This window comes from Mustelus asterias, chromosome 5 (assembly GCF_964213995.1).
Source record: "Mustelus asterias chromosome 5, sMusAst1.hap1.1, whole genome shotgun sequence".
Lineage (NCBI taxonomy): Eukaryota > Metazoa > Chordata > Chondrichthyes > Carcharhiniformes > Triakidae > Mustelus > Mustelus asterias.
This window is the reverse complement of record NC_135805.1, coordinates 136581072-136602696: the sequence shown is the minus strand read 5'-3', so window position 1 is coordinate 136602696 and position 21625 is coordinate 136581072. Positions and strand designations below refer to the sequence as shown.

At 51.0% G+C, this 21625-nt stretch overlaps 2 protein-coding genes across 15 annotated transcripts in view; both read right to left on the bottom strand.

Annotated features, from left to right (window-relative positions):
* dst (dystonin) overlaps positions 1–21625 on the bottom strand; it is a 653330-nt gene that overhangs the window by 306506 nt on the left and 325199 nt on the right. For 13 of the 14 annotated variants that reach the window (XM_078213329.1, XM_078213327.1, XM_078213316.1 and 10 more), the window contains 4 exons: positions 21384–21540; positions 19604–19687; positions 17699–17806; positions 16614–16712 (listed from right to left, as the gene is read on the bottom strand). In XM_078213329.1, coding sequence (XP_078069455.1) covers positions 16614–16712; positions 17699–17806; positions 19604–19687; positions 21384–21540 — 448 coding nt within the window. Of the gene's footprint in view, positions 1–11361; positions 14011–16613; positions 16713–17698; positions 17807–19603; positions 19688–21383; positions 21541–21625 lie in introns of all 14 variants that reach the window. The other variant, XM_078213315.1, reaches the window with a different exon arrangement.
* Positions 61–2249, bottom strand: LOC144493931 (desmoplakin-like). The gene has a single exon (XM_078213508.1). The coding sequence runs from the start codon at positions 2247–2249 to the stop codon at positions 165–167; it is 2085 nt and encodes a 694-aa protein (XP_078069634.1). The 3' UTR covers positions 61–164.

The window sequence follows — 21625 nt, the reverse complement described above, 5'->3', positions numbered from 1 at the left end:
GCTTCTGAAGGAAGGGCAATGGGACAAGGTATTGGAGGGGTGCCAAGTGTTTAAGGAGCATAAGCTAATTCAGCCAAAGCTTTGCACCAGACTGCCCAGCATATACATATAGCAGAGAAAGTGTGTGGTGAAAGGAGATGGCGGAGAGGAGAGAGGTAAAGCATTTAGCCGGGAGCTTTAGGATGTCCAGCTGCTTCCAGGAGTCGCAACCCTGTGTGGCAGTCGAATATGGCTCTGGCCAAAGCCTCTTTATAGGTCAGTTTCTGTTTGCTTTTGGGGCAAACCAAGTTCTTGGCGTGCATCTTTTCATCCTTCAGTCTCTGAGCAGTCTGCTCGTCAATGAGACTCTTCCTCAGGGCGTCCTCCAAGGAAATCCGTTCGGGCAGAGGTGGATCCACCAGCCCGCCGGTCACATGTTGCAGCTCCAGGAATCGGTGACCGAGCTCAGGGTTCAGGAGGTTCCCACGCACAGCATTTGCGATCGACATTGGGGCCTGTGTCCCTGGCTGGAGGAAGCCTCTGTAGGCCTGCTCCGCTTTCTGGATGCTGGCCGCGATTTCACTGTCGATCAAATCTCTCCGCAAGGCCTCCGGAATGGAGTATTTCCTCCCAGTCGCTGGGTCAGTTATTCCACCCGTACAGGCCTGGGCCTCGAGCAGTCGAGTGGCCGTCAACCTCTCCACCAAATTCTGACGCATGGCTTTCATGACAGAAATTCTTTGGCAAGCGTTGAGGTCCCAAATGCCTGCAATTGGGCTGTTGAGATTGGGGGTGACAGTGGCGCGACTCAGCAATAGGTCGGCTAGCTCAGTCACCGTGATATGGCCATCTCGGTACTTATTCAGATCCATTTGGCTGATGATGCCCTTGGTTAAGGCATCATTGATGTTGAATTGCCTTCCAGAGTTCCCGTCGGTGAGAAAATACTGCGACCCATCCGCAGTCTCCCTCCACTGGGACTGCAGAGCTGAAAGTTCCAGGTAGGTCTGCCTCTCGATGTAGTACTTCAGGAATGCGTCGTGTAAGGTTATCTCCGATTTGGTGCTGGTATCGACCACTGAGACCGTGTTAGCCCTTGCAGGAGAGGGGGTGGAGATCTTTCGTGTCCCAATGGGGAGGAGAAGGTAATTCCCTTCCAGATCCACCACGCACAATCGCATCAATTCCACGTAGTGCATGGCCCGCATTGTCCCATTGGGATCCTGGAACCCCCTGCTGCTGCCCTGCCCTTTGTACAGCTTCTGGACAGCCTCTTGGCTGAGGAACCCTTGCTTGCAAGCCGTCTCCAGCGGCAACCTGACACTCCGCACCGGGTCAACAATTGCCCCCGTGGCGACCTGAACTTCAAGCAGCCTCCGCCCAGTCCGGTGGGGGAGCAGCTGGCTCTCCATGGCTTGGAATATGGACAAGGTCTTGGCGCAGTCAACATACCCAGTGACTCCCCTCTCTGCCTCCAGCAGCCTCTCCCTGAACTCCGACGGAACCAGCCCTTTCTCAAGGGCCTCCTGAACGGTGTACTTGCCGTTGGATTGGGTGTGGACAATGTAGCCCGTGGCAGCCTGAGCTTCCAGAAAGCCCAGGGCGACCGAGGATTCAATCAGCCCTTCCTTCACTGCCTCGCAGAAGGACATCTTCTGCCTGCTGGCTTCCAAGTACAAGCCAGCTATCGAGTTGATTTTGTTCAGATACTTGCCCAGGGAGTTCTGAACCTGCGCAACGGTCGTGGTCCCTCTCTCAAGCTGCTCAGCAATATTTTTGTTCAAGAGCTCCGCCTCAACCAAGTCCTTGGCCAACACTTGGCGACGGAGTCCCTGGAACTCCGGAATGTGAGCCGGGGGAATGGATTTGCCCTGGATTTTGCTCAGGATGCTTTGCTCACTGCCTGTCTGACGTGAGTCACTGGCTTGTGGGGGAAATGTTCCTTTCTTGCTCTGGTTTGAATGCTGTTCTCGTATCTGAGAGTGGTGTTTCACTGATGTGCTCTGTGAGAACAGCTCGGTACTGGAAGAAATATGCATTTTGCTGAACTGAGCTCCCACAAAATCACCCTCGTCTCTGTGCCCCGCTCTCCGTCCACTACAAGAATCAGGAACATCCCAGCTGTTCACACTCGGGTCAGGGGCTTTCTGCTTGGTTTCCGAATGTTTGGTGTTATTTTTTAAACTTTCATGTCCAAACAACACAGTCTCTTTTTCCTGGAAAGTTTTGCCCATTCGGCCACACAATTTGCCGAGTCCCAGTTCAGCCATCTGCGAAATTAATAATGTTCACAGTGAAAAAATAAAGAGTCGGGTTTGCAGCCAGAGCGAGTGAGAGAGAGAGAGTGAGAGAGAGAGTGTGAGAGAGCGAGTGAGAGAGAGTGAGAGTGAGAGAGAGAGAGTGAGAGAGCGAGTGAGAGAGAGTGAGAGTGAGAGAGTGAGAGAGAGAGAGTGTGAGAGAGAGAGTGAGAGAGAGTGAGAGAGTGTGAGAGAGTGTGAGAGTGTGAGAGAGCGAGTGAGAGAGTGAGAGAGAGAGAGTGTGAGAGAGCGAGTGAGAGAGAGAGAGAGAGTGTGTGAGAGAGAGTGAGAGTGAGAGAGAGAGTGTGAGAGAGCGAGTGAGAGAGAGTGAGAGTGAGAGAGAGCGAGTGAGAGAGAGTGAGAGAGAGAGAGTGTGAGAGAGCGAGTGAGAGAGAGTGAGAGTGAGAGAGTGTGAGAGAGCGAGTGAGAGAGAGAGAGTGAGAGAGAGAGTGTGAGAGAGAGAGTGTGAGAGAGAGTGAGAGTGAGAGAGCGAGAGTGAGAGAGAGCGAGTGAGAGAGCGAGAGAGCGAGTGAGTGAGATTGAGAGAGCGGGTGAGAGAGAGAGAGAGTGAGAGAGAGAGAGAGTGAGAGAGAGAGAGAGAGTGTGAGAGAGCGAGTGAGAGAGAGTGAGAGTGTGAGAGAGCGAGTGAGAGTGAGAGAGCGAGTGAGAGAACGAGTGAGAGAACGAGTGAGAGAACGAGTGAGAGAACGAGTGAGAGAACGAGTGAGAGAGCGAGTGAGAGAGCGAGTGAGAGAGCGAGTGAGAGAGCGAGTGAGAGAGCGAGTGAGAGAGCGAGTGAGAGAGCGAGTGAGAGAGCGAGTGAGAGAGCGAGTGAGAGAGCGAGTGAGAGAGCGAGTGAGAGAGCGAGTGAGAGAGCGAGTGAGAGAGCGAGTGAGAGAGCGAGTGAGAGAGCGAGTGAGAGAACGAGTGAGAGAACGAGTGAGAGAACGAGTGAGAGAGCGAGAGAGAGAGAGCGAGTGAGAGAGAGAGCGAGTGAGAGAGAGAGCGAGTGAGAGAGCGAGTGAGAGAGCGAGTGAGAGAGCGAGTGAGAGAGCGAGTGAGAGAGCGAGTGAGAGAGCGAGTGAGAGGGAATGAGAGTGAGAGAGTGAGAGTGAGGGAGTGAGAGTAAGAGAGAGTGAGGGAGTGAGAGAGAGAGAGAGAGAGAGTGAGAGAGAGTAAGAGAGAGAGTGAGAGTGAGAAAGTGAGAGAGTGAGAAAGCGAGAGAGTGAGGGAGTGAGAGAGTGAGAGTAAGAGAGAGTGAGGGAGTGAGAGAGAGAGAGTGAGAGAGAGTGAGTAAGAGAGTAAGAGAGAGAGAGTGAGAGTGAGAAAGTGAGAGAGTGAGAGAGTGAGAGAGCTACAAAAAGCATGTTCACAAAAGCCAAATCCAAGAATGAAAGGCAGGATTAAAAATCCTGTGAAAAACTAGTGTTGTATTTGCTGAGATAATAGCAGCCGTAACCATGGCAGCAAAGTGGTTTCTCATAAGAAGGAAAGGTGATTGGTATAAGGTGAGCAGGTTCTTTAGTGGACCAGAGTCAGGGTAATTATAACCAAATCATTTCTCCCCCATAGTGAATTTTGACCATACTTTGATGACTGTGTGCTTATTTTGGATTACTGGGAGACTTTGATTCCCCTCAAGCCCAGTTAAATAATTAACTGCTCATTCACAAATACAGGGAGGTAGCGCCAGTTCTTGGGTAAACTAACAGTATTAACAGTGAGCGCTGCTCAGTGGTGTGGGATGAGTTGGGGCCACTCTGCAGCGACAAGTGCCAGAAACATCTTGCACAAATTCAGCAAAACTGGTTCATTACAAAATGTCATTGCATCCTGGCAGTGTTTACAGAGACTCTTCCAGAACAGCAGCAACCCCTCCGCCCCCTCACTGGCCCCCATCACTGACCCTCCAGAATGTACTCCCCCCCCTCACTGACCCCCCCAACCCCCCCTCACTGACCCTCCCCAATGTGACCCCCCTCACTGGCCCCCATCACTGACCCTCCAGAATGTACTCCCCCCCTCACTGACCCCCCCAACCCCCCCTCACTGACCTTCTCCAATATGCCCCCTCATTGACGCTCCTCAATGTGACCCCCCTCATTGACCCACCGAAATATGACCCCACTCACTGACCCCCCCCCCATGTGTCCCCCTCACTGATCCTCTCCAATTTCCCGCCCCTCACTGACCCTCCCCAATGTGACCCCCCTCACTGACCCTCCACAATGTGCCCCCCTTTCACTGATCCTCCACAATGTGCCCCCCTTTCACTGATCCTCCACAATGTGCCCCCCTTTCACTGACCCTCCCCAATGTGCCCCTCCCTCACTGACCCTTCCCAAAGTGCCCCCCCACCTCACTGACCCTCCCCAATGTGCCCCTCCCTCACTGACCCTCCCCAATGTGCCCCCCTCACTGACCCTCTCCAATGTGCCCCCCCACCTCACTGACCCTCCCCAATTTGCCCCCCTCACTGACCCTCTCCAATGTGCCCCCCCACCTCATTGACCCTCCCCAAGGTGCCCCCCCCTCACTGACCCTCCACAATGTGCCCCCCCACCTCATTGACCCTCCCCAAGGTGCCCCCCCCCTCACTGACCCTCTCCAATGTGCCCCCCCACCTCATTGACCCTCCCCAAGGTGCCCCCCCCTCACTGACCCTCTCCAATGTGCCCCCCCACCTCATTGACCCTCCCCAAGGTGCCCCCCCCTCACTGACCCTCTCCAATGTGCCCCCCCACCTCATTGACCCTCCCCAAGGTGCCCCCCCCCTCACTGACCCTCCACAATGTGCCCCCCTCACTGATCCTCCCCAATGTGCCCCTCCCTCACTGACCCTCTCCAATGTGCCCCCCCACCTCATTGACCCTCCCCAAGGTGCCCCCCCCTCACTGACCCTCTCCAATGTGCCCCCCCCACCTCACTGACCCTCCCCAATGTGCCCCCCCACCTCACTGATCCTCCCCAATGTTCCCCCCTCACTGACCCTCTCCAATGTGACCTCCCTCATTGACCCTCCACAATGTGCCCCCCTTTCACTGATCCTCCCCAGTGTGCCCCTCCCTCATTGACCCTCCCCAAGGTGCCCCCCCCACCTCACTGATCCTCCCCTACCTACCCTATGGACCTTTCTGTACGGGTACGGTAGCTCTGCTGCTGTTGTGACCCAATAAGGATATTTCCTTCTGGAGTCTAATGCTTTGGGACTGGGATTGGAAACAGATTGAGAGCTGGCGAGGTGAATCCCCCTGTCAAATTCTGGGTGGGCAGAGGAGCAATGGGTGAAGTCTGAAGGGATAGTTGTTCAATGGTAACGTGTATTTGACCGGACCTGCGGTGGAGGGGTGGTGTGATTCTGCGGTGGAGGGGTGGTGTGATTCTGCTGTGGAGGGGTTTGATTCTGCAGTCCGCAGAACCAATTTCCCTCGATGGTTCTTTAACCAGCTCTGGGGAGAGAGAGAGAGACGGGATGAATGAGGAAACAGAGTGGGGGAGGGGGTGCTGATTTGCTCCACTCCCTCAGGGCACTGTTGATTCTAGCACAAGGAAAAGTGCCCAAGTTTGATTCTTTCTTTGCCCTGAGCTCACATCAGGCAAGACAGGGTATTGGGTGCAGCCTCCTGCAAAGCCAATGCAAGCTGAAAACCACAGCGTGTTGAGGACACAAAGTTTGATTTTAGATTATATTGGTGGAAAGGGGAGGTGGAGCCCCACCGCTTTAAGCGTCTTGAAAAAGAACGCGCGGCAGAGGCTTGACTTGAAGAAAAGTCAAGTTTTGAGTAGGACCGTTGCAGAGGCCAAGATATATCCACAGGCCCCAATCAGAGAACGGTGGACACTGGAACACAGAGCAGCACGGTGGCACAGAGGTTAGCATTGCTGCCTCTCAGCGCCAGGGATTCGGATTCAATTCCGGCCTCGGGTCACTGTCTGTGCGGAGTCTGCACATTCTCCCCGTGTCTGTGTGGGTTTCCTCCGGGTGCTCCGGTTTCCTCCCACAGTCCAAAGATGTGCGGGGTAGGTGGATTGGCCATGCTAAATTGCCGTTTAGTGTCAGGGGGATTAGCGGGGTAAATACGTGAGTTACGGGGACAGGGTCTGGGTGGATTATTGTCGGTGCAGACTCGATGGGTCACACTGTAGGGGTTCTATGAATGGAATTTTTGAATCTTCGCCTCACATTCAAGAATTGAAGAGATTAAGAGGATTCGAGGCAGCAGTTTGGTGCTCAGGATTGCCCCTTTTCGACAATTCATAGTTATTAAGAGAGCGATAGGGCAAAAAATAGCTGAAACTCTTGGTCAGCTTTGGCAACCAACAAGGTGAACAACTGCAACATGAGTGCAAAGGAAAGCCGGAGGTGACAAGGTAAATGAGGTTTAGATATTCTTCTTAATTCAGTCGTGGGACATGGGCATCGCTGGCTGGCCAGCATTTATTGCCCATCCCTAGTTGCCCTTGGAGGGCAGTTGAGAGTCAACCACATTGCTGTGGCTCTGGAGTCACATGTAGGCCAGACCAGGTAAGGACGGCAGATTTCCTTCCCTAAAGGACATTAGTGAACCAGATGGGTTTTTCTGACAATCGACAATGGTTCCATGGTCATCAGTAGATTCTTAATTCCAAATATTTTTTATTGAATTCAAATTCCACCACCTGCTGTGGCTGGATTCGAAGCGGGGTCCCCAGAACATTAGCCGAGTTTCTGGATTAATAGTCTCGCAATAAGACCACTAGGTCATCACCTCCCCTTTGTGAATGCGCATTTCCAGCATGGAGCCTTAAGTACCCAACAGCCCCATGCCTCCCCCCACCGCCCCCCCCGCACCCCCCCTCCCCGGACCCTGGGGAATTATTAAACCCGCTTCCATTCTGATCTGGTCCACTATCAATGAAGAGCCAGCAAGCAGATCACCCCAAAACCTAACCCCCCACACCCACCCAAGCAAGGCGAGATTTTTCTCAAACCAACTCGAGACTGAAATATACCTCAGATGGCTTTTTAAAACTTCCGAACGGCGTGACATTCGGTCTTCTTTCCTCAACTGACGCGGACGGCCTCGCTTCCAGCAACTTGTTGTGGACGGTGTCGTACTTTGTGTCGGCCAGTCTTGGCACTTTCTGCGTGGCCGTCAGGTTCCCCTGCATGACGGTGTGCTGGGTCGTCAGGACAGATTGCCGACTGCATGGTTCACTGTCTGAAAAACCCACTTCAATTAGAGACGTCAGTGGCCTTGTACCTCCAGACAGGTAATAGTTTCCCTCCAACACCACTCTCTTCTGGCCCTTCCCTTCACTCCACTGCATTTGGTACTGACAATCGCTGGCTTGCCTGGTTAAACCCTCTGGCACCCGGTCAGGTTGTTGGACTCTGCTCCCAGGCTGCACCTTCCCGTTGCTGCAGTGCAGGCTGTTTCCATTCATTAGCAGCTGGGCCAGGTCCAGTTTGGTGCTGAATTCCTCCATCTGCAGCTGCTGCGTCCTGACCTTCCCTTCCAGGACACCCTTCTCCACCTTGGCCGCAGAGAGCTCAGCTTGGAGCTCCCCGAGGGTCCTTGCAGCTGCCTGGTGAGCGGCCGTCAGCTCAGCCAGCTGAAGCTTCAGCCTGTCCGTCTGCTGCCGGCCGCTGTCCAGCGCCTCCTGCAGTCTGTGAGCTCGGAGCTCCCGATCCTGTACTTCCCTCGCTTTCTCTATCAGCTGCTCCTGCACCTTCTTCAGCTGCTCACTCAAACAGTCCACCTGCAGTCTCTGAGCGTCGCCTCTCTGCTCCGCCACCTTCCTCTCTGTCTTCACGGAATGAAGCTCAGACGTCAAGCTGATCACAAGAGTGTCTGCCCTTTGCTTCGCAGACTTCAGATCCTCAAGCTCTCGGTTCAGCTCAATGGCTGTCTGTTTGTGATGGACTAACTGATCTTCCAGCTTCCTAACCACGTCCTGATGGACAAGCTCCAAATTCACCTTCATTGCCAAAGTCTCTTGCGCCTTCTTTAACGTCTCTTGCAGCACACTGCTTTCCCTTCTCAGAACCTCCATCCTTTCCTCGGCTGCTATCTTCTCCGTCCGGAGACGAGTGGATTCGACCTTCAGGCGCCTCGCGGTGTCGTCAGCGCGACTGCAAGCCAGCGCCAGCTCAGTCACCTTCTCCTCGAGCTGCCTCACTATGCGTTGGCTGTTGGCCAACTTGCTCTCCAGCTCCCTGGTTTTCTGCTCCCAGTCGTTCTCTCCGCGACTCCTCCGCCTCTCCGCCGCTTCCAGCTTCTCCTTCAAGTTGTCGGCCTCCGCCTTGTAGGTCGCCGCGCGCTGCTCAGCGAGGCCGCTGTCCCGACGCAGTGCCGCCACTTCCTCTTCCAAGCGATGGACGCGGACCTGGGTGCCGGCGCAGTCCTGGGAAAGGGCCTGAGCGTTCAGCCGGAAATCCTCGCTCCTGCTCTGGCTGTCTCTCAGCTCACGTTCCAGGCGCGCCAGCTTCTGCTGGTATTCCTCCTCTTTCTCACGCGCCTGCCTCAGCTCCGCCCGGGAACTGTCCAGCTCGAGGCGGAGGCCGCTCAACTCTTCCCAGCGTGCGGAAGCTTTGCTCTCTGCTGCGCCTAGGTTCTTTTCCAGAGACCTGGCCTGAGACAGCAAGCTCTGCAAGTCCCTGTACGTTCGCTCATTAATCAGCTGAAGTTCAGTGACCGACTTCCTCAGAATGTCTGCCTTGTCTGCCGGGCTACCTTGCTCGACCATTCTCTGCCCCACCTCACAATGAATTATCCTGATGTATTTGTACATCTGGTCCACGAGGTGCTTTATCCTCGCCACCTGGTCTACAGTTTCTAAGTCACAGTCGCTCCGTCCGGTATCCTTAGCGATACGCTCAGAGCTTCCATTCAGATTCTCCAGTCCGAGAAGGTGTCCTTCTGACTGCCACCTCCCGGGATGGTCGTCGCCAATCCCTCTTGCCGGCACATGGAACTCGGACCTGGACATCACCAGCTTCAAGCGTTCCAGTTCCTGCTCCAACCTGGCTTTCGCCCGGGACATCTCCTCCAACCTTGCCTTGTACTGGCTCACCTCCAGGTCGGAATTGCTCCTGTCACCTACCGCTTCGCGGAGCCTCCTCTCTTTCTCCAGCTCTGACCGTAAGTGGGCCACCGTCCGTTCGAGGCCCAGCTTCTCCTCAATCGCCAGCCGCAGTTCCGCCTTCAGATCCTCCAGCTGCTGCATCAAGGTCCGGTTCTCAGTGACAAGGATGGTCAGGCTTTGCTGCTGACGCGGGCCACCCATGTCGGTCGAAGGTCCCCTTTTCCTCTACAAACAAAATTAAGGCGCTCAGTGAGATGCCAGTGGGCTGGAAGGTGCTGTTTAGAATTTTGTGAATGGCTCATTCGTATTTGAGAAAACCCTACATACTTACAGTGAGCTGGCAAAATCCAGAGGAACTGCCATTGAAATAAAGCCATGTCCCATCACCGTTTGCATACAAGCCTCAGGGAAAAAGAGTTTTGTTACTGTTAAATACGGCAAGGTGACCCTCCACCGGGTAAAGCAGCAGCACAAGGATAGTTGGGACACTTTGGGAAAAGCAGGAAAAGGAAAGAATGCATTCAACCAATAACGTATGTGCTGTAGACCCTACATATAAATTGTGCACAACACAGGTGAGTTATCCTGATTTTGATTCATTCCTGGGATGTGAGCATCACTGGCTTATCCAGCATAAATTACCCACACCCAAAAAAACCCCTCGAGAAAGTCTTGGTGAAGTACCTTCCTGAACCACTGCAGTCCGTCTATTGTATGTACACCCACTGTGCTGTTAGAGAGAGAGCGTTTCAGCATTTTGACCCAGCGACAATGAAGGAACGGTGATACACCCGTCTTTCTCTTCGACATACAAGATCGGAATGGGACGTGTAAAATAGTTTGCATGTGCGGAATGTCTCTTATAGGAGGTTTACAAGCAACTCTTACCTGAATCTGTCACTGCTTCTAATCGGGGGATGAGGGACGGCGGGGGAGTGGGGGGGATATCAACAACCCAGAAAAGTACCATCAGCCCTGTACTCTTAACCTGTTGACAGCTACTCTGAATGAATGGAGATCTCTCCTTCGTCCTCACCAACCTGAAAGACTTTCTGCTCCTTGTGACCATGACAAAAAATACATTTTATCATAAATCTCATAATCATACATATCCAACACTTGTAAAATCCATTCACTATGTTAGCGCGCCTTTGACACCAATGTTACAATGGATGACATCCCCGTACAGTTGGGTGATCAGACTCACATGTTGCTCTGTGCAACATGGGTAAGCGAGGATGTAAGCCGCAGGCACTTGGAACAAACGCAGCCTGCGCGCACACTGCGTCCTAGGGTCACTGAAGGCTCTTTGGACATGACGCGAAAAGTGGCCCACCCATTTCAGGCAGGCAATCCACAAGAGAACAGAAATTAAATATTACCTGTGCTCCTTGGGAGTTCCTACTTGAGCCGTCCTTCATGGGCGAACACCCGGTGCAGTCTCCACAGGCCCGTGCATTAGGCCGTTCTGTCCACTGCTGTGTCTGCCCGCGAAGTTCTGGTCGCTTTACGGGCAGCCAGCAGTCCCTTTAACCTGTCTCTGACAGCCCGGTATCACCCCAGTACATGACGCGCTCAGCACAGAGAGGACCACAAAATATAACGTTAGCTAACTTTGCTTTATCAATTGGATCCTGGTCACACGGTACCTCGATGAACTAAAATCACGTCCTGTACTCCACTCACCACACTGACGGAAGGAATTAATCACAATAATGAAACCTATCGTAAAAATGTTACCTTGCATTCATCTTACTCTGCAATGATAGTACATAGATCAAACGGATTTCAGTAACGGACATAAAAGCAAATTATTGCGGATGCTGGAATCTGAAACCAAAAGAGAAAATGCTGGAAAATCTCAGCCGGTCTGGCAGCATCTGTCAGGAGAGAAAAGAGCTGACGTTTCGAGTCCAGATGACCCTTTATCAAAGCTCTTTTCTCTCCTTACAGACGCTGCCAGGCCTGCTGAGATCTTCCAGCATTTTCTCTTTTGGTTTCAGTAACAGACATGTACCTTTTCAGCTTGTCTTGGGAAACCTCCGCTTTGAACCTTGGTTCCGGACGCATGTTCCACGCCACACCATTCTCCAGCCTTCTGCCATTCCAACAGTTCCGGCACTCTGACCACCTCCTTTTGGGCGTTCCAGTCCACTTCCCAACACCTACCCACTTCCGGACTCGATTCCGTTGGCGCTGCCCGATTTCTTGGACAGTTTGTTTGGAATCCAATGGTGCCTTCCCCCTGATCCATCCCATGAGGAGCTCCTGGCATCCTTGGGCTTTGCTGATTCCAGACAGGGTGAGCTGGGTCTCTCGGTGCGGGCTGCAGTGGTTGCTGCAGGCACTCCACCAGTCTGCCTTTGGTTTGGTCGGATTGAGTTGGCCTGTCACCATCTACCTCCATCGCCTTGGCATCAGCATTCCTTCCAAGTTGTACAGCCAAGCCATTTGCATGGGTGGCAACAGATGGGTTAACCTTGGTGTCACCAATCTTTGCCATGACGCTGTCGGCACTTTTCTCCTGCAGTTTCTCCTTTGCAGTCCGGAGATTCCGACCTTGGTGGATGCACTGCAACATCGCACTTCTTTCCTGTATGTCCATGGTGCAATCCCAATCGGAAGGCTTGGATTTCAGGAAGTGTTCTTCAGTCAGATCTCCTCTTGCTAACGCCACACTAAATTCAGACCCTTGAACGGCCCGCTGCTTACCTTCACGGCAAACCGACTGACCATTAGGAACTACTTCAACTCGCCAAACGGAGTTGCTGGACTTTGCTCTTCCGCTCTCATTATTCACGGGTTCTTTAATCTTCAAACTGCCTTCAGCACTTTCTCCCAATTCTTCCTCCTCTTCGTCATCGGATTCAAGCGGCGCCTCGGCAATCTCCAATTCACGGCAACTCACTGATGCAAATCCCTCAGGTTTAACCTCCGTCAGACGCGGCCCTTGGGGTTTGGCGGTGAAACGGTTTTCCTTCACTTGTTCGGGAATCTTCTTCCTGGTGCTGCCAACGTGGGCAATCTCGTCACCTCTCTCCCCTGATTTTTCAGCATGATCTTCGTAAGTATTGATCTGTTTAAACGTGCTGACGGTATCCAATGGAATGGGTCGCTCAACATAGTCTCCTGCTAACTCATTTCTGGGAGATGGTTCGATGGCAGCAGGATTGGAGGAGGTGTCAGTTTGATCGGTGACTTGGAGCATCTCATGCTTGTTCTGAGTGTCCGGCATCGTGGAAATGGATTCTTTACCATCTGTTGTGCTTGCGTCTCCTTTCAAGGAAGTTTGGTGAACGAAATCCATTTGCGTGTCTCCCCCGGCCATTTCTTCAAGCCCGCTCTGCTTTCTCGTGCCTGCTCCCTGTTTGGAACTTGGTTCAAACACGGATTGGTCAGACTTTCCCAGACATGTTGGTCTGTCGACAGGTGGCGAGTAAAATTCCAATTCCGTTGAATTGGCCGATGAATGTTTCTCCTCAAGAGTTGGCCTCTTGTTCACCAACAACTTCCCCATACGTGGAACGCCCTCCTCCGTATGGCCCGGTTGTCTATCATTGTGCCGGGCCACTCTGCCCGGCTTCACTTTAAGATTGTCGGATTGCCGTTCTCTCAGAGCACGTGGCATCCCGTGGGGCACAGAGCGGGCCTTCTCCCCCACAGCTGGCTTGTCTCTTTTGAGCCCATCAGCCAAGGCTTTTAAGCCAATGGCTTCCCCTCCCAGAATCCCTGAGCTTTCCTCCGCCGCTGCTGGTGTGAGATGTGTGTGCCTTTCCTCCAGCAATGCTGTTGTGGGATCAAAGTCCAGTAGAAGGTTGTCAGCATCATCACCAGAGCGGTCTGCGCATTGCCACTCAATCGGATTCTGACGAGGTGACTCCTCTTGCTTCTTACATTTGCTTTGTGGTAAAGCTGCTTGCTGGGCTGAAGCGCTGCCTTTGGTTTTACGCCTTGGCTGTCCCATCAGATTCGCCTGCTGGTCTTCTAACTGAGTGCTACGTTCTAGAACTGGGTTCGGCCAGGGATAACTATCAGAGATGTCCCCGGGGTTGCCTGGAGTTCCAGGGCTGAACTGCCCCACCTCCATTCTGCTCGATCTGTGGACATCTGGGCAGGACGCATCTGTTTCTTCACTGGCTGCTTTGCTCACTATTTCAGTACGGTGGCAGGCTGGTGTGTCGGACAGCACCTGACCTCCAAACTCTTCTGCTTCTCCTTGAGCAAGGAATGCACGGTCCAGGAATCTCACAGGAGGAACAAGTGGTCCGATGCTTATTTCCTCTTTGCTTTCTGCGCCATGTCTGGTTCTCTCCCCTGCATCCTCATGCACCACCTCATTGGCAAAGCCTGCATTTCGGAGTGGAACCCTCCCACTCTCTGCTTCATATTCGGACCCGCTCTTCCTCTCCCAACTGTTTGACCGCCGCTCACGGTGAAAATCTTTCTCCAGGGCTGTCACTTGCCTCATGGTTTGGTCATCTTTTTCTGCGGTTTCGCTACTCGAGCACTGGGCTTCCGCTCCCTCTCTTTGGATCCACGAAGACGCTGCACAAAGTTCCAGATTGGCACCCACTCTGTCACTCACCGCGGCTTCAATCCAGCCTCCTGAATGGGCAGGTTCATCGGCAAGCTTCACCAGAGTGTCCTTCCCATCTCGGGCTGAACTCTAAGCATAAGCGTACAGGCGGGTGTCAATATTACACTCTTCACAACAAGTGGAGGTGTTGATCGTTGGATAGGAAATCAGTTTGGAGAAGTGGTAGACAGAGAGAGGTTAACCACCATCCGCCCAGCCAGGCAGCTCAGGGAGGTTCACTGACTGATTTCAAGGAGAATTTCATTGATGGTTTCAAAGCATCAAAAAAGAAATCAATTGTCCAATCACGGAAGAGAAAACACATCAACTACACCACAAAGAGAGGTCACTGAACCTTCACTGCCAACCTGGGGCTAACTCAGTTCAGGAGAAAGGCTCACCCTGAAACAGAATCCAAAATCAATTGTTTCAGGGTTTTACAATTACTGGCAGATGATTGTCTGCCAATAATTGTTGAAATGTTATCCCAACAAATTGGCAGTGATGAGGTTAAGAGGGAAAGAAATCACGGTGTGAAAAATGGAAATGATTACGGGTGAAGCCACGTTGATTGGATTCATTCAAACCTGCAATTTGATTTTAGAAACCAGAACCCACATTTCTGAAAGCAAAAGGTCAGAACAGTTGTGTTCACACATGTATGCACAGGGCATGCACACACACACACGCACGGGCACACCCGCGCACACACTACACACACCCATGGCACACGCACATACCGACCACGCACACACTCAGACCGCATGCACACCCACCCGCATACACCCACCGCACGCATGCACACATAAATATACAATACGTACACACACACACCCTGCACGCACGCACACACACCGCAGGCTTACACACACTGCACGCTCGCATACAAGACTTATGTTTGAGTCCTCTAGTTGAGTGCTGTGTTTGCCTCACCTTACCCTGTCTAAGATACTGTCTCTTGGGAGCAGGCTCCATTTTTGAGACCGCACCAACTCAAGTACATATATCTTTTTGCAAATACTAAACGTGTAGATGAAATCGGTCTCAATATTTAATGTGAGTGCAATCAGAGATAGAGAAAGTTTGCACCACAGATACAGGGAGGAGGCAGCAGAAGCCGACAGCAATCTTTCCCATTACTGCTCGTCTTGTTAAAAATTAAATGATACATTGCAGAGTATCAGACTCCGAGTCTTTTACAGACTGGCCAAATGTAAGGGCTTGCGAACTTTGAATGAAATGTTATAAACACTTGGGTTGTACACAATGATTTCTGTACAGCTGGCCAGTTCTAGCCCTGCACCAAATAAAAACAGACTTATTTCCAAGACCCAGCAGTAATCACAGCCAAATGCTGTCCCACAGCAGCTGGGGGGTGAGGTTGCACCAGCTCTCATTGCGATACAATTAGGGACCCTGAGCAAAGCGCCCCGCTTCCCTTTAACAGGAGACACCACTTGAAGCACCACCACCGATACTTGATGCAAGGGGAAAGGTGGTTAACACCATGAGTGACAGCAGGTGGCAGCAGTGCGCCAGTAACAGAACATTCTGTACACAGATCACATCACAAGTTACTGACACCATTAATTCCCCTCTGCGGAGCCCCCAAATAAATCCCCTTCCCCCCTCTCCATTACCATGTCTAATCCTTTCTGGAAGTATTTCCAATCCATCAATTTACATGGGACTGCATCCCATACACTGATCATTATGTGTGTAAAGAACGCCAGCCCTACATTTTATTTATCACCAGTCATAGAATCCCTACAGTGCAGGAGGAGGCCATTCGGCCCACCAAACCCACCCAGGCCCTATCCCCATAACCCCACATATTTACCCTGCTAGTCCCCCTGACACTAAAGGGCAATTTAGCATGGCCAATGCACCTAACCCGTAACATCTTTGGAGTGTGGGAGGAAACCGGAGCACCCGGAGGAAACCCATGCAGACACGGGGAGAACGTGCAGATTCCACACAGGCAGTGACCCAAGCCGGGAATCGAACCCGGGTCCCTGGCTCCGTGAGACAACCGTGCCACCCTGCCACCCCCATCTAAAGCTGTGTCCCCTCGTGTAGGAATAATATTCTGGATTTATATAGTACATCCATAACTCGGTATCCTCTCATAATCTATATATAGAACATCACTGGAGGGCCCTAACCATTATTTATCTCTCACTTCATACCATTAGGACATATTATCTGATTTGATGCTGTATATGGGATCATTCTGTGCCCCCACCCACCCCCACCCATCCATTGGAACATCCCGAATGTAACTACTCTGTTCCTTTTATTCTCTTCCCCCCCTTAGGCTGGACAGGTCACCCCTCGCGATGCCCGTTGCACTTACTCCAATTCTACGCATTCACTCCTCTCCCAATTCTCAGCACAGGGCTATACCACAGGTATGGACTGATCCACTCTTAATGCTATCTCCCACATCTTCAGTTCTTTCTTGAGCTATATCCAATTTCTTCTTGAAATCCCACAATGTTTTGGCGTCAGCTACTTCCTGTGGGAGTGAATTCCACACATTCACCACCCTCTGGGTGAAGAAATTTCTCCTCGCCTCAGTCCTAAAAGGTTTACCCCTTATCCTCAAACTATGACCCCCTCGTTCTGGACTCCCCCCACCCACCATCGGAGAAAGTGGAAACCAGAGGATATTCATTTGTTGCAGCTCTTACCCCTTCCTCCTCCGATCGCTTTAAAGCATCACTGGCAAACTTCACGTACTGAGTCATCAAGGTCACCAAGGCCGTGTACCGTGTGCGAAGGTCCATAAACTACAACACAGTCACAAAGAAAAGTGGGATCAAAGTTATCACGAGACCTTGTATTTTAACCTCCATCACACACTCAGAGTGCTTTAGCTAGACACATATTTGGTATTTTCAGCCGGCGAGGGATTTTGCAAATAAGACAGAACAAAGTATTTTAAAATGCAGCACTACCTTCCAAGGTGAAAGCAAAAAAAAAATCAAGGAAGGCATCCTCAGGGGAGTGCGATGAGAGGGACATTGTCTATAATTCAGAGATCCAGCATATGTGGTGCATGTGTGTCTGCGCACGTGGGTATGCGAGTGTGTGCATCTGTATACGTCTGTGCATGCATGGGTGTGTATGTACGCATATGTGTGTGTATCTGTGTGCACGTGTGTGTGTGTGTGTGTGTGTGCACATATGGCGGTGTGCACGAGTGTGTCTGTGCACGTGTGCGTCTGTTCAGACATGTGTGTGTGTCTGCGTGCATACGTGTCTGTACCCATGTGCCAGCCAGCGCACATGTCTGTGCATGCGCGCATGTGTGTCTGCGAGCGTGCGTGGGCATCTGTGCGCTTGTGTGTGTGGCCTCAATGATTGCCTGAGAGTAAAACGCTTGACTGTGTGTTTATTCTTACTCGGATAGTATTTAATACATTTGTTCAAGGAATTTAACATTAGCTCGGAACCCTTGTTTAGTTGCTCCTTATTGCTCACTGCACAAATAAACCAAATACACTGGGATTGGGAAAAAGCATACCCACTTCAAAAGGAAACTCAAAAACCTTTGCTGTGACGAACTGAGGAGGTTGAAGAGAGGGGAGACAGTTCACTGGTCAGAACGGAATGGTTAACTCTAAACTCTGTTTCTCTCTCTACAGATTCTGCCTGACCAGCCGAGTATACCCCGCACTCTTTGTTTTTACTCCACTGAACCATCTGTGCCCTAAGGAGAACAAATCCTAGAATCTGCATATCTAATCAGGTTTATAAGGTTAACATTTGCCACCTCTTGCACAATGGCATCCGAAGAGCTTTGCATCCTTCGCCGTTTGACTGGGGACTTCTGCTGCGAGTCGACCATGGCTTTGTAAGTCATCAGCTGAAGCTCATATTCCTGTGAGGGGAAGGAGACATCGTTACGTTATTGACTCATTCAAAGCAGCGTCAACAAAACCCAGCCCAGACATCCATTAGCATCACTGGCCATCTCCATCATTGTGTTGGACCCTCAGTCCCTCCACCAACCATAAAACAAACTGGCCATTGAGTGGTCGTGCATTCTTAATATTCAATTGGTGTCATAGAATCATAGAATCATAGAAACCCTACAGTGCAGAAGGAGGCCATTCGGCCCATCGAGTCTGCACCGACCACAATCCCACCCAGGCCCTACCCCCACATATTTACCCACTAATCCCTCTAACCTACGCATCTCAGGACTCTAAGGGGCAATTTTTTTTTTTAACCTGGCCAATCAACCTAACCCGCACATCTTTGGACTGTGGGAGGAAACCGGAGCACCCGGAGGAAACCCACGCAGACACGAGGAGAATGTGCAAACTCCACACAGACAGTGACCCGAGCCGGGAATCGAACCCAGGACCCTGGAGCTGTGAAGCAGCAGTGCTAACCACTGTGCTACCGTGCCGCCCTGTGTCAACCAGGACTCGGCTGGCAAGCACTCTAACCTCAGAGTCAAGAGGCTGTGGGTTCAAGTCTCACAACAGAAATACGAGTACATACTCCAGGCTGGCGATCCGAGGTGCATTATGGAGGGAAGGTCAGGAGTAGGAATCATCTACTCCGCTCCTTGGGTTCACTTCACAAATAAAATCATGGCTGATCTATCCATCATTTCCATTCTTTTTCTAATCCATTTCTGGGACCTGGGCATTGCTGGTGATGATGTGGAGATGCCGGCGTTGGACTGGGGTAAACAAGGTGGGGTAAATTGCCGGTGAGGCCAGCATTTGTTGTCCCTCCCTTATTAGAATCATAGAATCCTACAGTGCAGAAGGAGGCCATTCGGCCATGAGTCTGCACCGACCACAATCCCACACAGGTCCCATCCCCATAACCCCCATGCATTTACCCTAGCTAGTCCCCCTGACACTAAGGTCAATTTAGCACGGCAATCAACCTGACCCACACATCTTTGGACTGTGGGAGGAAACCGGAGCAGCCGGAGGAAACCCACGCAGTCGCGGGAAGAATGTGCAAACTCCACACAGACAGTGACCGGAATTGAACCCGGGTCCTGGCACTGTGAGGCAGCAGTGCTAACCACTGTGCTGCCAATTAGTGCCCTTGAGAAGGTGATGAGCTGCCTTCTTCAACAAGTGCAGCCCGTATAGTGCAGGTACACCCACAGTGCTGCTAGGGGGAGGGGGGAATTCCAGGATTTTGACCCAGTGATATTGCAGGAACAGCGATATATTTTCAAGTTGGGATTCATCGACTTTACTATATATACCTTGATATTTTATTGACCCCAGCATTCACCTCTGGTTCTTTCACACAATTACCTAAAATCTCTGTCCTCAAGTTACCGTAAGAAGTTTAACAACACCAGGTTAAAGTCCAACAGGTTTATTTGGTAGCAAAAGCCACACAAGCTTTCGAGCTCCAAGCCCCTTCTTCAGGTGAGCCACTCACCTGAAGAAGGGGCTTGGAGCTCCGAAAGCTTGTGTGGCTTTTGCTACCAAATAAACCTGTTGGACTTTAACCTGGTGTTGTTAAACTTCTTACTGTGTTTACCCCAGTCCAACACCGGCATCTCCACCTCAAGTTACCAAGCAATACTTAACTAAAATCTGTTTCTTCTCAGTAAATCTGTCAAAAAAGCTGCTCATTTTAAATGAAATCTGCTTTAACTTATTTAAATTAACTCCAGTGGAATTTCCCACCTTACCTTCACAGCAGATGAATATTCATCCGAGTATTTCTGACATTCGTCCATTCTGCCCTGTTTCATCTCCACCTGTGAAGCCAATACCTGCAATACAATGAGAGTAATTGAACTCACTGGACTTCTGCCCAATTTTCTCCTTGGGTTGCTTCAGACATGTTCTATGCTGACAGGCCTTTCGGCAACTTTGTCCCTATGCTTTGGCGGCCCAACCTTTGCGGTTGTAACACTTCCAAACTTGGTCAACTCACACCATCATCATGATTATAAAATCTCTTGCAAGATTCAGGTCACCGTTGGTTACAAGATGATAAAAGTCATGCATACAAAATCCTAAGAGAGAAATTAATTCACGGGCTGTGAAATACTGGATTAAAGCAAATTACTGCGGATGCTGGAATCTGAAGCCAAAAGAGAAAATGCTGGAAAATCTCAGCAGGTCTGGCAGCATCTGGAAGGAGAGAAAAGAGCTGACGTTTCGAGTCCAGATGACCCTTTGTCAAAGCTGGATATCAAAGATGGGATGCGAGTATGCAGACAAGGCCAGCATTTATTGCCCGTCCCTAGTTACCCTTCAGCATGGGGTGGTGAGTCATCTTCTTGAACCGCTGCAGTCCCTGTGATGTAGGTACACCCACAGTGCTGTTAGGGAAGGTGTTCTGAGATTTTGATCCAGTGACGGTGAAGGAATGGCGATATATTTACAGCATAGTGAGTGGCTCAGAGGGGAGCATCAAGGCGGTGACATTGCCATGTGTCTGCTATCCTGGGGGTCGACGTCGTGGGTTTGGAAGGTGTTGCTGAAGGAGGTGCTTGCCGATAAGAGAATAGTGTAACGCTGAACTCCCGCTTGTCAGGCAGGTGTGGAAACTAGGGCATACACAGGACCGATATCTCCAGGACCTCTGGTTGAGACTTATAGCCTGTGGATGTTTGAGGCCTGTGGCTACCCTCGACTCATTGGGGTCAAACATTCTTGGAGTGGGTTTGTGTGCAAATATCAATGTCTTAAAAAAAAAGAATTTCATGATACATAATACAAAGGAACAGAAAATAATGTTTCAGAATTTGCTGATGTGGGCATGTCTGCTACGACTCTCACCAACTTTTACAGATGCACCATAGAAAGCATCCTTTCTGGTTGTATCACAGCTTGGTCTGGCTCCTGCTCTGCCCAAGACCGCAAGGAACTACAAAGAGTTGTGAACGTAGCCCAATCCATCACGCAAACCAGCCTCCCATCCATTGACTCTGTCTACACTTCCCACTGCCTTGGAAAAACAGCCAGCATAATCAAGGACTCCACACATCCCGGACATTTTCTCTTCCACCTTCTTCCATCGGGAAAAGGGTACAAAACTCTGAGGTCACGTACCAACCGACTCAAGAACAGCTTCTTCCCTGCTGCCATCAGACTTTTGAATGGACCTACCTTGCATTAAGCTGATCTTTCTCTACACCCTAGCTATGACTGTAACACTACATTCTGCATCCTCTCCTTTCCTTCTCTATGAATGGTATGCTTTGTCTGTATAACACACAAGAAACAATACTTTTCACTGTATTGCAATACATGTGGCAATAATAAATCAAATCAAATCTTGTGCCATGTCCTGTTGGTTAAATTTAACCTCTCCATTATCCGGGAGGCAAATTCTGGCCTGTCAGTTTTGGGTAATTACATGCTGAATTGTGTTCATCGTGCTCTCTTAAGAGCAACAAGTGTCCATGAGCTCATACATTATTACTGTAACCCAGGCTGAATCATTAACACGCGAGTTACCTTTTGTTGATGGAGCTCGTCAGCCAGGATGTCTTCCGGTTGCCGTTCTTGCATTTTCTGCTGTGTGGCTTCCATTTCTTGGATCCACTGATCCAGGTCTTTGTAACAGTCTCTGTACCAGTTCAGAGATATGCTGATGCTCTCCAGCTCATGCAGCCTGCAAACAGAGAGGAAAGCCTTTGAACACTTGGCTACTGATTTGGCCTCTTCACTGCCATTGCCTCCCAGTGCTCTCTTACTCT

What these genes read in the sequence shown, in the direction of transcription:
- LOC144493931 (XM_078213508.1), bottom strand. Translation starts at nt 2,249, where the DNA reads ATGGCTGAACTGGGACTCGGCAAATTGTGTGGCCGAATGGGCAAAACT.